General features: G+C 39.7%; 1 protein-coding gene across 13 annotated transcripts in view; it reads left to right on the forward strand.

Annotated features, from left to right (window-relative positions):
• The first annotated feature begins 205 nt into the window (after positions 1-205).
• RPS6KA3 (ribosomal protein S6 kinase A3) overlaps positions 206-13,733 on the forward strand; it is a 110,733-nt gene continuing 97,205 nt past the window's right edge. For 5 of the 13 annotated variants that reach the window (XM_078064478.1, XM_078064484.1, XM_078064479.1 and 2 more), the window contains exons 1-2: positions 498-580; positions 4,349-4,390. Coding sequence is in view for 3 of the 13 variants with exons in the window: in XM_078064477.1 (XP_077920603.1) it covers positions 512-580; positions 4,349-4,390 (111 nt within the window). In the remaining 10 variants the exon portion in view is untranslated. Of the gene's footprint in view, positions 581-3,003; positions 3,160-4,348; positions 4,391-6,046; positions 6,068-13,733 lie in introns of those variants that run through there. The other 8 variants (XM_078064481.1, XM_078064482.1, XM_078064488.1 and 5 more) reach the window with 6 other exon arrangements.

Here is a 13,733-nt window from a genome sequence, read left to right on the forward strand (position 1 = left end):
GCCCAGAAGCTGAGGCTGGGGCGAGGAAGGAGGGAGGAGCGAAGCCCGGCGGCCGGGGGCGTGTCTTCCCAAGCCCCGCCCCCGGGTGCGCGCGGCGGTGGCGGCGGCGGCAGAGCCTCGCTCTGAGAGACAGGTATCGCTTAGGCGCCATGTTGTGAGCGGAAGTGGGGGAGCGCGCGGCCGCCGCTGTTCTACTGGGAGCGGGCGCGGGAACCGGCGGGGGGGGCGGAGCTGTAGTCCCGGCGGCGGAAGGAGGAGAGGAAGAAAGGGGCGAGACCGGGTGCCCGGCAGCGGCGCGAGGCTCTCGCTCCGCGCGCGGACATCTCCAGCCAGGCGCGCGACGTTCGAGGGTCGGTGTCGGCGCCGAGCCCTCTCCCGGGCAGCCGGCGCTGGTGCTGCTGCTGCCGCCGCCGCTGCTGCTGTCGTGGGGCTCGGGCGGCGACAGAGCGGGGCCGGCCGTGGGGCGGGCGGGGAGGGAGGAGGCGGTGAAGGCGGCGGGCCGGGGGGGAAGATGCCGCTGGCGCAGCTGGCGGACCCGTGGCAGAAGATGGCTGTGGAGAGCCCGTCCGACAGCGCTGAGGTGAGTGAAGCCGGGCGGCCGGGGGCCGGCGCGCCCCTCCCCTCGCCCCCGCGGGCCAGCTCCCCTCCCTGGGGCTGGCCACTTGGCCCCTTCCTCTGCTGCTCGCATCTCCCCTCTGTCTGGGATTCCGGTTTGGGTAGTTGGGGTTGGTCTGTTTGCCCTTCTGTTCCACCCGCACCCTCACCTCCCCTCCCTCGCTCGGGGGGCTGTGGTGTGGTGGCGCGTGGGGTTTGGAGTGGGCGCTGGGGCTTTGCAAGAAGCCGATTTTAATCAACTTTGCGTGGGGGGAGCGGGAAGCTGAGCGGGGGCCGGAGAGGAGTTGGGAAGTTTGGCCCTGCCTGGTTGGGGGCTTCCCTGGACCCTGGCGACTTTGGGGTGTAAGGGAGGGGTATGGATTGGGTTCACTGGGAAGCGGGGACTCTCGAGTCTGGCCAGGGGAGGGAGTTGGTGCTGTGAGTCGGACGCCTGGGGGCTGGAACGGCCCAAGGCAGGACTGGCGACCTGTGGGGGTTTCGGGTAGGGGGTGCAGGACAGCCAAGGGTTTTTGCCTCCCCACAGTTTGTCTGCCGCAGCGGTTTCTGCCGGTGCAAGGGAGAAAGTGGAAGCTTGAGGTCCTCCCCCCTCCCCCATTTCTTAGGTCGCTGAGCTCGAGGACCCAGTCCGTAGGAGCTTTAACTTGAGTTTCCTGTCCATGGAGGTGAGAGGGTGATATTCAAGGCCATCAGTAGCCGCCCTAAAGGGCTTTCAGGTTTTCTTCCCCCAGGATCTATTCGGTGACCATCCCAGAGACACCTAACCGAGTGCCAAAAACCAAAACAATGTACCCAAAGACGGCAAAACAATTTCCCCGGACACGGCACAGCATCGAGCTTTCGCAGCCGCCCCTGTCCCAGAACCAACTCGGGGTCTGCGAAAATAATCCAGACAAGACCCATTCCAGGGCATCAGCGCTCCTCTCCGGAGTGGAAAATCAATTCCTGATGGTGGCATGTCTGTGATTCTCCCTTCTTGACTTTTTGCTGTCTTCTATCCCCGCAGCGGACTTTGGGGGATTACAGGATGATAGGCTGCGTGTGTGTAATAGTTAGTGAGTGACCCCATTTCTGGAAAGCATGACTGAAACGCGGGGGTGGAATGGGGCAGGCTCTGATGAGTGGTGTACTTGGCGGCAGCCGCTGCCCTGCCGGCCTCCGCAGTGTGAGAGGTGGATAGGGTTACTGGTTACGTCAGTAAGACCGAGGCTCAGTTTGATCTGAGATGCGGGACACTTGCATTCCCGGGTATAATGGAGGGGGAGGGGGAATCAGTTCAAATAGCTTTTCAGTTTTTTCCTAGTCACCTCTACTGCTGTATAAAATGTTTACTTGCTCTCCTTAACGTGAGCAGAGTTGTAATAGTGCTTACGGCTGGTACTTAGTATTTTGTGACTTGGATCATATTTTAAAAATCTAAACTAAACGCTGCTCTTCAATAGAAAAGATATTGATAGATGTTTTCTAAATATTTTTAAAAGGAAATCACGTTTTTAAGACTAGCAGAATTACATTTAAAATTATGTTAGCCTGATTAATACTATAGATGTTTTATAAGAAAATTGAATTTAGACTGTTTAATCATCCTTTGAATGGATAGTGTGAAAATTAGTATGCAAATGGGCTCTTTTCATTCATCTTTTTCTTCAGATTTTATTTGCATTAAATAATATAGCTAAAAGGTTTATAAAATATGTTCTCAAAGTGCTGACCTTATGAAAAGAAACTGAATTTGCTTTGAGCCTGATTGTTACATGCAAACGGTAACATTTGCAACTCATAATCAGTCCACATTTCTGCTTGGCACATATCAGTGTGTTAAAAAATCATTTAAAATTCCACCTTATCCTTTTTCTACATAGCATACATTTGGATAGGGAAGGCACAAAACTGATATTTATTTAGCACTTACTATATGCCAGATACTGTGGTACATGCTCTTTCATTTTATCCTTCCTATGACCCAACAGAGTAGGATTGTGATCCTCATTATTACAGATTAAGAAACTGAATCTCCGAAGTTAAGGGCACAAAGATTATAAATAGTAAATGGCAGAGCCACAATTCAAAGCCGGGTGGGTATAATTCATGTGCTTCGCTTTATATTAGGGTAGCTGTTTCAAATCCTTTGTGGAAAAATTCAGGGTATAAATAAATAAGCCAGTAGTTAGAGGTCATGTATTTTTCAGAAACAGTTACGGTATTATAAGCGGTCTCACTTGTTAAAGCCTAGTTATTTCAGTTACTGTCATGGTTTCCAGAACCTGGCAGATAGGATTCCACAACTTGCCATTTTCAAAGAATTTTCTTGATATTTTGGCATAAGATATGTCACACACAGCTAGTGTTGCCTGGATTAATTTTAAAAAGATCTTTTTAAATTGCCTTTAGATATTTTGTTGCCTTTGGTGGTTCATCTGTTTCAAGTAAATTACTGCTGATACAATTTTGGAAATTGAAGCCAGTAAGGAGAAGGTTGAGAATTTTCATTCAGAAGTCTAATATTGGACTTATTATTATGCCTGCTATTATGCCATCTCCTCCCCAGTAAGTCCTTATCAGAAAGTAATTATATTTTACCAGAGTAAAATCATTTTTTTTGAAAGACATTTACTTGAGTAAATACATCAAATTTTTTCTCTCCAGGCTAAAAGGTTTCAGAATTGGTCTCTATAGGAATTTACATTTGTGGTCTCATTCCTAGTAGATTGTGAAATCTTGAAAGCAGAGCCTTTTTTTTCTCTGTATTCTCAGCACTTAACACAGTGCCTGGCACATATATATTATGGACCCAATAGACGTCCACTGAATGAATTATGATGGTCAGGAATAGGGTGATTATCAATGTTATTTCTGTTCTTATCATTTTAATCTTACATTGAAATATGAGCAATCTTAAAAGACCTGAGTACCTCACCAAAAGTACAGGCAGTTTCTTCATTCCTTTACATAGCCTTCCTGCTTTAAGACCTCACATGGGTCTCATGGTGCTCAAAACAAAAAAACCCTTGTGGTTAACTCAAACATGGGTCAGAACATGATAGGCTAGAACTAGGCCAAATGTTTAAAGAAGCAAATTTGGATAATAAAGGAAGTACTATGTAAGCAGTCAAGGTTAGTACAAAATTAAAAACAAAATAGCGTCCTAAATAGTCCAGGTGAATTCACAACTCTTTAATGAGTTATTTAAAGATGCTAATATGTTTTTGAGTATCTGACTGTTTAGGAGACAGTTATCAAGGAATTGTGACTATTCTGTAAATTTCTTGCCACTGCTGTCAGGGATAACATTTACTGGATCATAAGCCTGACCTAAAATGACACTTTTTTCTCAGTTTTCAGTAAAGGATAAATGATAGTAAATGTAAATAAGAACAATTTAAATTAATTTAACCTTAAAATTAAGATTATTTTTAATTTATAGAAATGTGCTGTATAAAAATAGCCACCTTGAATTCTTTTAAATAGCAAGTACCCATAATGCATTAAAAATATTAACTATATATTTTCTTTATAAAAAATGAGACCCTTGTGTTGGAAACCATCTTCAGTGGATATGCATCCATTTTTATTTTCAAAGATTGTATTGGATTCTGTACTATTTCTACTATATTGATATTAGGTTTCTTATTTTTATCTGTAGGGAAAAACATTCTATTAAAGTATGATCATTGATTTTGAAAAAATGTTTTATTAAGTTTCTTCCTTTTCCTGTTTCATTTCTACCACCTTTCAGGTTTTTTTCTTTCCCCCAAGTGAAGATCTGAGGAGAGGACAGGTATTGTTACATGTCAACTGTCAATAGTAACTGTGACACATTACTGAACACTTCATTGTTTTCAGTGATTATGATATAAGATGTCAGTTTTTGTTAAACTAAAATTCAGGAAAGTTTGCTTTATTTTGGCAGCTCTCCCTGTACTAATTGGGTTGGTCCAAAATGTGAAATTCTTTGGTACATTTAAATTTTAAAATAAAGGGGTAAACTTAAAGAAACAAGTATAGGCAGACTTGCCTTTTCTTTAGTATGTTTCTGGAAATCACAATGAGTATATTCTATTTTTATTTAAGGAGAGTGGCATAATTGGGATGTGCACTCTTGACCAAGGATGTGATAATCAGTAAATTATAGATCAAAAATATAGCAGATCATTTATCAGAAGTCTGAATTGCAGAATTATTGTAAAGATATTTTAAAAATTTATCACACACTACAACATTCATACCATTGTGATCATTGACAAGATTTGCTCTAGAGTCCCATACTCAGGGACATGTGATATACCGGGCTGTGAATGTTCGGTGATGTCAAGGGCACCAGTTTCCCAGTGCAGACTGGATGCTTTAGACCCAGTGGTTCAGATTACAGTGTACAACAGTGACATCTTGGTGGTCTCTTGATAATGCATGAGTGTGATAGAGCTCGGTTGTTTATGTGTTTTGGTGGATAACAAGTTTTAAAGCATTGGAATGTAATTGTGCAAATCTATATATTATACATGCAATTCCCCAATTCACATAATAGAAAATAAAAACAACCAACTGCATTTTTATACTTGGCATTAAATGTCTTCCACTACCCCACTTCAGATTTGATATAGTTTCCTATATCATTAATCTGGAACAATTAGCAGATCTCATATATTCCAGTTTATCAATTTAATACCAAGTAACATAAAAACAAAGGTAAAACAGCCGTAAATAATTGTTGTAAAATGTGTAGAGTTAAAAAAACACAAATATATGCATTTTCTGAAGCAGATTCAGGATAAAATGTATCTATATAAGACATAACTATTATTTTATACACTTGGCCTATTTTAAGCAAACACATTAGTTACTAGCAATTAAATATTCCAGTTTTACTTATCTCCTTAAAATTTAGAAGGTACTTTTTGAGATAATTCTGATGTATGGCAAGTGTTAAAGAACATAAGCTTTGGAGCCATAAAGACCTGGGTTTGAGTCCTGGCTCTGCCACTTAATAACTTAGTAATCTTATGCAAGTTGTTTAGTGTCTCTATGCTTCAACATTCTAATCTGTAAAATAAGGATGAAATAATATCTACCTCGTAGGGTTGTGGTGAGAATTAAGTGAAATGATACTATATGTAAAGTATGTGGTTCACTGCATGGTTTCAGTGTTTAATAAATAATATAATGAGTCCTCTAACAGAATTGTCTGAGGAAGTTCTGTGTTTTTCCTCTGGAGTAATTTTTTCAGAATCAAGCAGAACAATTAAAAATTATTTGTTTGATCTGTTTAAACAGAGCCATTATTATATCTGAATATAATTGTAAGGGTAAGGTGAATGCAGATCTCTTGAATCTTGTCCCTTTTTGTATTATTCCCCTCTTCAATATCATCTTTAAAGGGGGAAAACAGATAAAGAACATTTGAAGAATATGTGTGGAAGAAGGAAGAAAGGAAAGTTGTGTTCACATTTCAACATTGGTCAGTTTGGAAGGCATCTCACAATCCATGGCATGTGATTGTTTAGCAGTGTTTTTTTTCCTCTTAGTGATATATAAGATAGTGTATTTTACACATGATAGTGTCTTATGATTGATGAAACCTGGTATATCCTGGATGTCAACTTCTTGAAGGAAGTATGTCCTTGAAGAAATGGATAAAGTCAATATATAGTGTTAATAAGTAGAACTTTAACTTACTTTCTAAAACATACCAAAACAAAATGTGCACACCTTTTTATATTTTAGGATCAGTTCTATTAATTTCACTTTTAGGGACAGAACTTAGTATGGCACACCTCCCTCCCCATTACTCTAAACACATTTGTTTTGGTTATTTGAATATGCCACGAGTAACTGGGTTTTCCTATCTAGAAATAGAATCCTTTGGATTTGGTCTTTTATGGGTATTTGTACTTAAAGAATTTGAAATAGGATATACAGTATTTTTAACTGAGAAATCTCTGGAAATGTTAAAGGTGTATCTATGCCCCAACAACAATCTCTGCTGTGCAAAAACAAACAAAACAAAGGAGCGTGACATAATCGAATAAATTTGGGAATTATAGAGTTAAACAGTATTTGACCAATGTCTTTACCTCATAACTTCTTAGAACTTTTAAGAAGATATTGTACATGATGAATCGGCAAAAAGGATATAGCCCACAGCATTTGAGACTTGATGTCAGAACCCTTTTTTCATGAACCTTCTATTGAAGTCTCAAAGGACACAAGTGCTTTGCAGAACAGTTTGAACAGTCTGATAACTATAGTAACATGATCCAGTATTGCCTGCAATTGAGCTGTTATGCTTAATTGACTGTATCAAAGCTTTTTTCTTTATCAGGAGTTTTTGTTTCATTTTGAATTGAAATCTTTTAAATTGTATGATTTTCCATCTTATAATGGACTAAACATTTAAGTATAATTTAAATGAAAGTTTAAGATAACAAACTTTTTTATCCCATATTCTGAAAATTAGTGGTCATATTCTACCTTAATATCAAGCTAATTGCCCCTATTAAGTGGACCCTGCATTGACTTGCTCTTTAACTTACATCTCAAATTCATAATTCTTACAAACTCTCTTTTTAACATTTGGCAACTTTATGCTGCCATCAATCTATCTCTCCTGTTCTCCTTTTTAAATTAATTGCTTCTAACTTGCAGTTACTAGAAAACAGCTAGGGTTAGTGATACTTTGATGCAGTCATTTTTAACTTGGGAACCTTGTTACTCCATCTTAAAAAAAGTTTACATTTGCAGCTTACCAAATAATGCAAAATAGCATCCTCACCCTTTTTGTGATCTCTGCCCATCGTATACACATACCTCTGGGGTCAGGGGTATTTGGACATATTACCTACTAATAAGCAGTTTTTTATGCTTCAACATAACAGTGACCAAATGGCTCAATAACTGGCATTACCTACTTAGCATATTTACCTTCCTTTCTGGAAGGTGTCAACTAGAAAGGAATGTGAAAAATCTGGAGAACAGGTGGCTACAAGACAGAAAGCTAGCCTACTGCCCCACCTGGAGTCAGGTCTACACATTGTCTTTTGGAGTTTTTTGGTGGGATTTTTTTCCCCCATGAAATAGTGCTAGTTTCCTGACTATTAGCTACACTATATTTGTGTGTAAATCCAAAAGCTCTTTTATACCTCCTGTCATTCTTTTCCTCTATTAATATAAATAGAATTACAGCAGTAGCATAACTTAAATCAGATTTCCTGACCTTAACTAATATACCCATGGTATCTTACATACCTTAAAAACTAGTTATGTTTAATCTACCATGTAAATTGATTTTTATAATCTTCTGTATAATAATGATCTCATCTTCAAACTTGACCTGGTCATCTAGATTTCTGTGACCTTGCCTCTAATCCTGTGGTCCACAAAGCTTGTTATAGGAAACTTGATTCAGTCATTTGATATGTGTTAGAAGCAGATGTCAAATGATAGCCTGAAGCAAAAGATAATTTTGACATAATAGATTGAGGTGCATCTCACATACAGTGTTTTGGGAGAAAACTTCTCTCCAGAAATCTTGTAGAACCTATACTAAAAACCTCAGTTACCCAGAATGCTATTTCAGTTTTTTACATTTAGGAGCCTGAAAACAATACAAAATAACAGGAAAGATTCACTTAAAAAAAAACAAAAAACCATAACTTCTAGATTGGCTTCATTCAGTAGCCACTAGCTACATGTGGCTATGGAGCACTTGAAATGTGACTAGTATGGCTGAGGAATTGAATTTTAAATTTAATTTTAATTATTTTAAATTTAAATAGTCACCTGTGCCTATTGGCTACCGCATTGAACAGCACAGTTCTAAAGATTATAGGATTAGTACAAATTGGACTTTTTTTTCTATACCAGTGTTTTTCAGCTCTGCCTTCTATTATTTGTATTTTGAAATTAATAGGCTAAAGCTTTTTCTAAATGAAAAAATACTCGCTATGCTTTTTCAAATTAATCAGCTTTGTCTTGTTCCTCACCTACCCTGAAGATTTTTATAAACCCTACTACATGGTATGTGCCCTTCAAATCACCATTCTGCACTTTCTATAGTTTTGCTAGTTTTACAGTGACATTTCTCATTCAAGTGATAACACCAAGCACTGGGGAAATTAGCTATCAAAAAATGTTGCATTTTGTTAATTATACTGTGCTAATTAATACTGGAAAAGTGGATTGATACATCTTGTAGATTAACGTTTACTGAATGCCCTCTCTGACTAGATACTCTCTATATCAACTTGAATGAGGTAGACATAATTCTTCTCAGCTTACAGATGAGGAAACTGAAGCCTAGAAAGGTTAAGTAAGTTGTTCATGGTTGCACCACTAGTTAGTAGAGGAGGCAGGATTCAAACCCAAGTCTCAGATTGCAAATTCCATTGACTTTCCGCTAGACTGCCATGCTTGAGTTGAGAACAGCATGTGGGTGACTCATTGTAGATGAAATCTACAGGGGAAAAAGGTTCTCAGTGGTTTGTATGAGAATATATTTTTATGGGAATGTATAGGTAGAGTTAGAAAAGTGAAATTGACTCAACTCTCCAAATACATTGTGGGTTAAATAGGCTTTTGTGAGCTAGCCTGAAAAACAGCATTTGTGACATTGTATGAGAAAATGTTTTGGGATTTCTAAACAGCTGTCTTACAAATGAATATTTGAAACAAAAACTACAGTATTTGGAAAAGGGGGGGGTGATGTCCAGATATTAGTTAACAGCTCTTTATATAGAAGTCCCTAGGTGTGTGCTTGGGTAACTGTGCTCTGTTTTTGAATTGCTGCTAATTAAATCATTACCTCTTTATATTTGCATCTCTTCAGAAAAATCTATTTGACACTCCCTCAAAGTGTCAGAAAACAGGATCTTACTCAACCTGAAAAAGTTACCATTTATCTTGCTATAGTATAAGAAAAGGAAATTTAAAGAAAGTTTACATGATCCTTGGTGGGGTTTTTTTCCTTTTTTTTTTTTTACCACCTGTTAGGTTAAATAGCCCTAATTAATCTTTTTTTAAAAATTGAGATACGACTTACATACCACAAAATTCGCTCTTATAAAGTATACAGTTCAGTGGGTTTTAGTATATTCACAAGGTTCTGCAACCATCACCACTATCTAATTCCAGAACATTTCATCACCCCCAAAATAAACCCCATACTCATTAGCAGTCAGTCCCTTTTCCTTCTTTCCCCCAGCCCCTGGCAACCAATAATCTACTTTCTATATTTGCCTATTCTGGACATTTCATATTAATGGAATCATATCATATGTGACCTTTGTGTCTGACATCATTCATTTAACGTTTTCAAAGTTCATCCATGTTATAGCATGTATCAATGCTTCATTTTGATGGCTGGGTAATATTCTGTATGGATATACCACATTTTGTTTATCCATTTGTCAGTTCATGGACATTGGGGTTGTTTCCACTTTTTTGCTATGGTGAATAATGCTGCTATGAACATTTTGTATCAAGTTTTTATGTGAACATATGTTTTTGATTTTCTTGGGTATACACCTAGGCGTGGAATTGCTGTGTTATATGGTAAGTCTATGTTTAATATTTTGAATTACCGACAGATTGTTTTCCAACTTGCTTAAACCATTTTACATTCCCACCAGCAGTGTATGAGGGTTCCAGTTTCTCCATATCCTCATCAACACTTGTTATTGTCTTTTTCATTATAGCCTTTGTAGTGTGTAAGAAGTGGTATCTCATTGTGGTTTTGATTTGCATTTCCCTTATAACTAAGGATGTTAAGGATCTTTTCGTGTGCTTATTGTCTACTTGTATACGTAATTAATTCTTGTGCTTATTTTTTTTTTTTAATTTTTTTTTTTTTAAGATTTATTTATTTATTTGAGAGAACGAGAATGAGAGAGAGAAAGAGTACATGAGAGGGGGGAGGGTTAGAGGGAGAAGCAGACTCCTTGCCGAGCAGGGAGCCCGATGTGGGACTCGATCCAGGGACTCCAGGATCATGACCTGAGCCGAAGGCAGTTGCTTAACCAACTGAGCCACCCAGGCGCCCCTCTTGTGCTTATTTTTTACTGATTTGGAGACTTAAGTGGGGTTTTTGCATTAATGCTGTTAATAGAAGATCCTTGTCTATGTTATATTGTATACAGATCTTCCTTGACTTAAATAGGATTATGTTCCATCATAAGTTGGAAATGCATTTAATACACCTATCATATTAATGTCACAGCTTAGCCTAGCTTACCTTTAACATGCTCAGCACTTATATTAGCCTAGAGTTGGGCAAAATCATCTAACACAAAGTCTATTTTATAACAAAGTATTGGTTATCTCATATAATTTATTGAATACTGTACTGAAAGTGAAAAACAGAATGGCTTTAAGTGTATTGGTTGTTTATCCTTGTGATCACATGGCTGATTGGGAGCTGCCATTCCTTGCCACTGCCCAGCATCATGAGAGAGTGTCTTACCACATATTGCTAGCCCAGGAAAAGATAAAAATTCAAAGCGTGGTTTCTACTGAATGAAATTAAATAATCATTTCTGCACCATTGTCAAGTCGAAAAATTATAAGTCAAACCATCATAAGTCAGGGACTGTCTGTACATAGTTCTTCAGAAAACTTAGTTTCAATCTGTGCTTTCAAAAGATTTTTTTTTCATTTTTATATGTGATAAATTCAAAGCTTTTCCTAGAACACTGATTTTTCCAACTGGGTCAATAGAGTCCTATGTTCTATGGAGATACCTTATGTTACCTCATTACCTGGACCACCCCTTTTCCCAGCCAGAGCAGAGTTTCTAGAGGAATACAACAAAGAGTTAATGTTAATTATAGAAAATTATAGCAAGAAAGCAAAAATTGAAGCAGTGATATTTTTCATTACAGTCTCCTCAGTGTTGTTATACTATTCTGTAGTTTCTTATTTAAAGCAAGAGTACAGGAAATAATTGAAGGTCAATCAAAACCACATGTCTAGACTCAAAAATTAAATACTCATTTAGATTAACTGAGATATACAGGTGTTTCATTTAAAGAAGTAGGAAAATGCAAAACAAAGCCTGTTTGCCTCCTTTCCTTCAAGTTCCTGCTGGCTATTGGTATAAGCAGTAAGGGGGGTTACTTAAAGAGAGAAATGTCACAGACAAATTAAAAATAAGATTTCCTGGGGCACATGGCTGGCTCAGTCGGTGGAACATGTGACTCTTGATCTCAAGGTCATGAGTTCAGGCCCCACACTGAGTGTGGAGCCTGCTTGCTTTTTTTTTTTTTTAAAGGATTTCCTTTGGATTATTAAAAAGAGCTCATAAATGTGGGGTTTTTTTTTAAGATTTTATTTATTTATTTAAGGGAGAGTGAGAGAGAGAACATGAGAGAGAGTGCAAGAAAGAGAGAGCACAGGGAGGGGGGAGGAGGAGAGGGAGAGGGAGAAGCAGGCTCTCTGCTGAGCAGGGAGCCTGACACGGGGCTCCATCCCAAGACCCTGGGATCATGACCTGAGCTGAAGGCAGACGCTTAACCGACTGAGCCACCCAGGCACCCCTGTAAATGAGTTTTAAAGTGAACTTTTCCCCCTGGCTCTTCTGAGTGTGAAGTATATTACTAGGTGATGATGAATGAAATAGGATTATTTCCTTTGGAATGTTACAGTTTAAAAGTACTGAGGTGGACAGGCAGTTAAATAACCTGAAGCAAGCTGAATTAGCCAGGAATGTTCCAAACAAATATAATTGGAACTTTAGAAGAAAATTATGATCTATAATGTTATAGCAGTTTTCCATAGTGTACTTTTAAGCATAATGTGGAATATTAGAAAGTAAATATTATTACCCCTGACACCCAATAAAGTTCCTTTTAAAACACACATACACAAAACAAAGAAATGTTTTTTTCAACATAAAAATTAATCACTTGGAGGAGACTTCTGGTTCTGCCAAGTTGGAGAAGCCCTATTCCTCCTAGGTCCTCTTTTACAACTAAAACACCTTAGACATAACACATCAAACAAGTACAGGAACACTCTGAAAGGTGGAAACAAGAAGGGAGACTGCCTACAGACTTTGGGACTCAAAGAATGACACAAATAGTGAGTTCCTTGGGTTTTTTTTATTGCCTCCCATATATCTTGGACAGGTCCTGTAAAAGCCTCCAACCTGAACCACCAATAGACACAGACAAAAGGGACTCCAAGAAAAGCCTGTTCTCTTTAGCCAAGTGAATGAGGAAAGGGTAGCCTAACAATAGTAAATCTTTTTGACAGTACTCACCCTACTGTAGCCAAACACCCCAGAAAAATCCCACCCTACACCAAAGAAGCAAGTGGCAGTGCTTGAATTCCTCCACTCAGTGATGTTGGCTGTGCAGATCAAGGACCTGATCTCCCCATTCCCTGCCTAGCAAAAGCAGATAGCACTTTGATTCCCCCTGCTGGGTGGTTTTGGCAGGGTGAGCAGGATCTGATCTTCCCTCACTGCCCCGCGCCCCCCCCCCCCCCCCCGTGCCACCACCTGCAGAAGGAGGTGATGCTCTCACTAAGGTAGTGTCAGTGGGGTCCAGGAGCCAGTTGAGCCTCCATCCCAATCTGGAAGCAGTGAAACTTAACAAGGTGGTGTGAGGCTGGGGTAGTCCCCACTAAGCCTCCCCTTGCCCTGTGTCAGTGAGGAGCTGAGCTTATACCTTCACCTAAAATCAACAAGGCAGAATAAGATGGTTGGAGGTGGACTAGTCAATTCTGCTTCCCTTCTTTCCTGATGTCATTGGGGCCCAGTGGGCAGCTGAGCCTCCCTGCCCCTCATCTGGCATCTACAAGACAGAACAAAATGGTGGATGGCAGGGCTGGTTGGCACTCCACTTCCCCTTCTTCCCTCCCCTGTTAGTTGGGCCCTTAAGGAAGCTGAACTTTCCACTCTACCTTACAGCAACAAAGCAGTGCAAGTCAGCCCCCTGCTTTCTTTCTCCCTATTGGCAGTGTGATCCATTAGGTAGATGAGCTTGTACCGCTACTCAGAGGCAATGCGATGGTGCAGGTTGGTTCCCCACTTTCACTGGTACCAGGAATGGAACTAACTTCCATCCCACTCCTATTCAAAAAAGCAAGAGTCACTGCACCACTTTAGCCAGGGTGGTGTCAGTGGGGCC

The sequence above is a fragment of the Halichoerus grypus genome, chromosome X (genome assembly GCF_964656455.1).
Source record: "Halichoerus grypus chromosome X, mHalGry1.hap1.1, whole genome shotgun sequence".
Lineage (NCBI taxonomy): Eukaryota > Metazoa > Chordata > Mammalia > Carnivora > Phocidae > Halichoerus > Halichoerus grypus.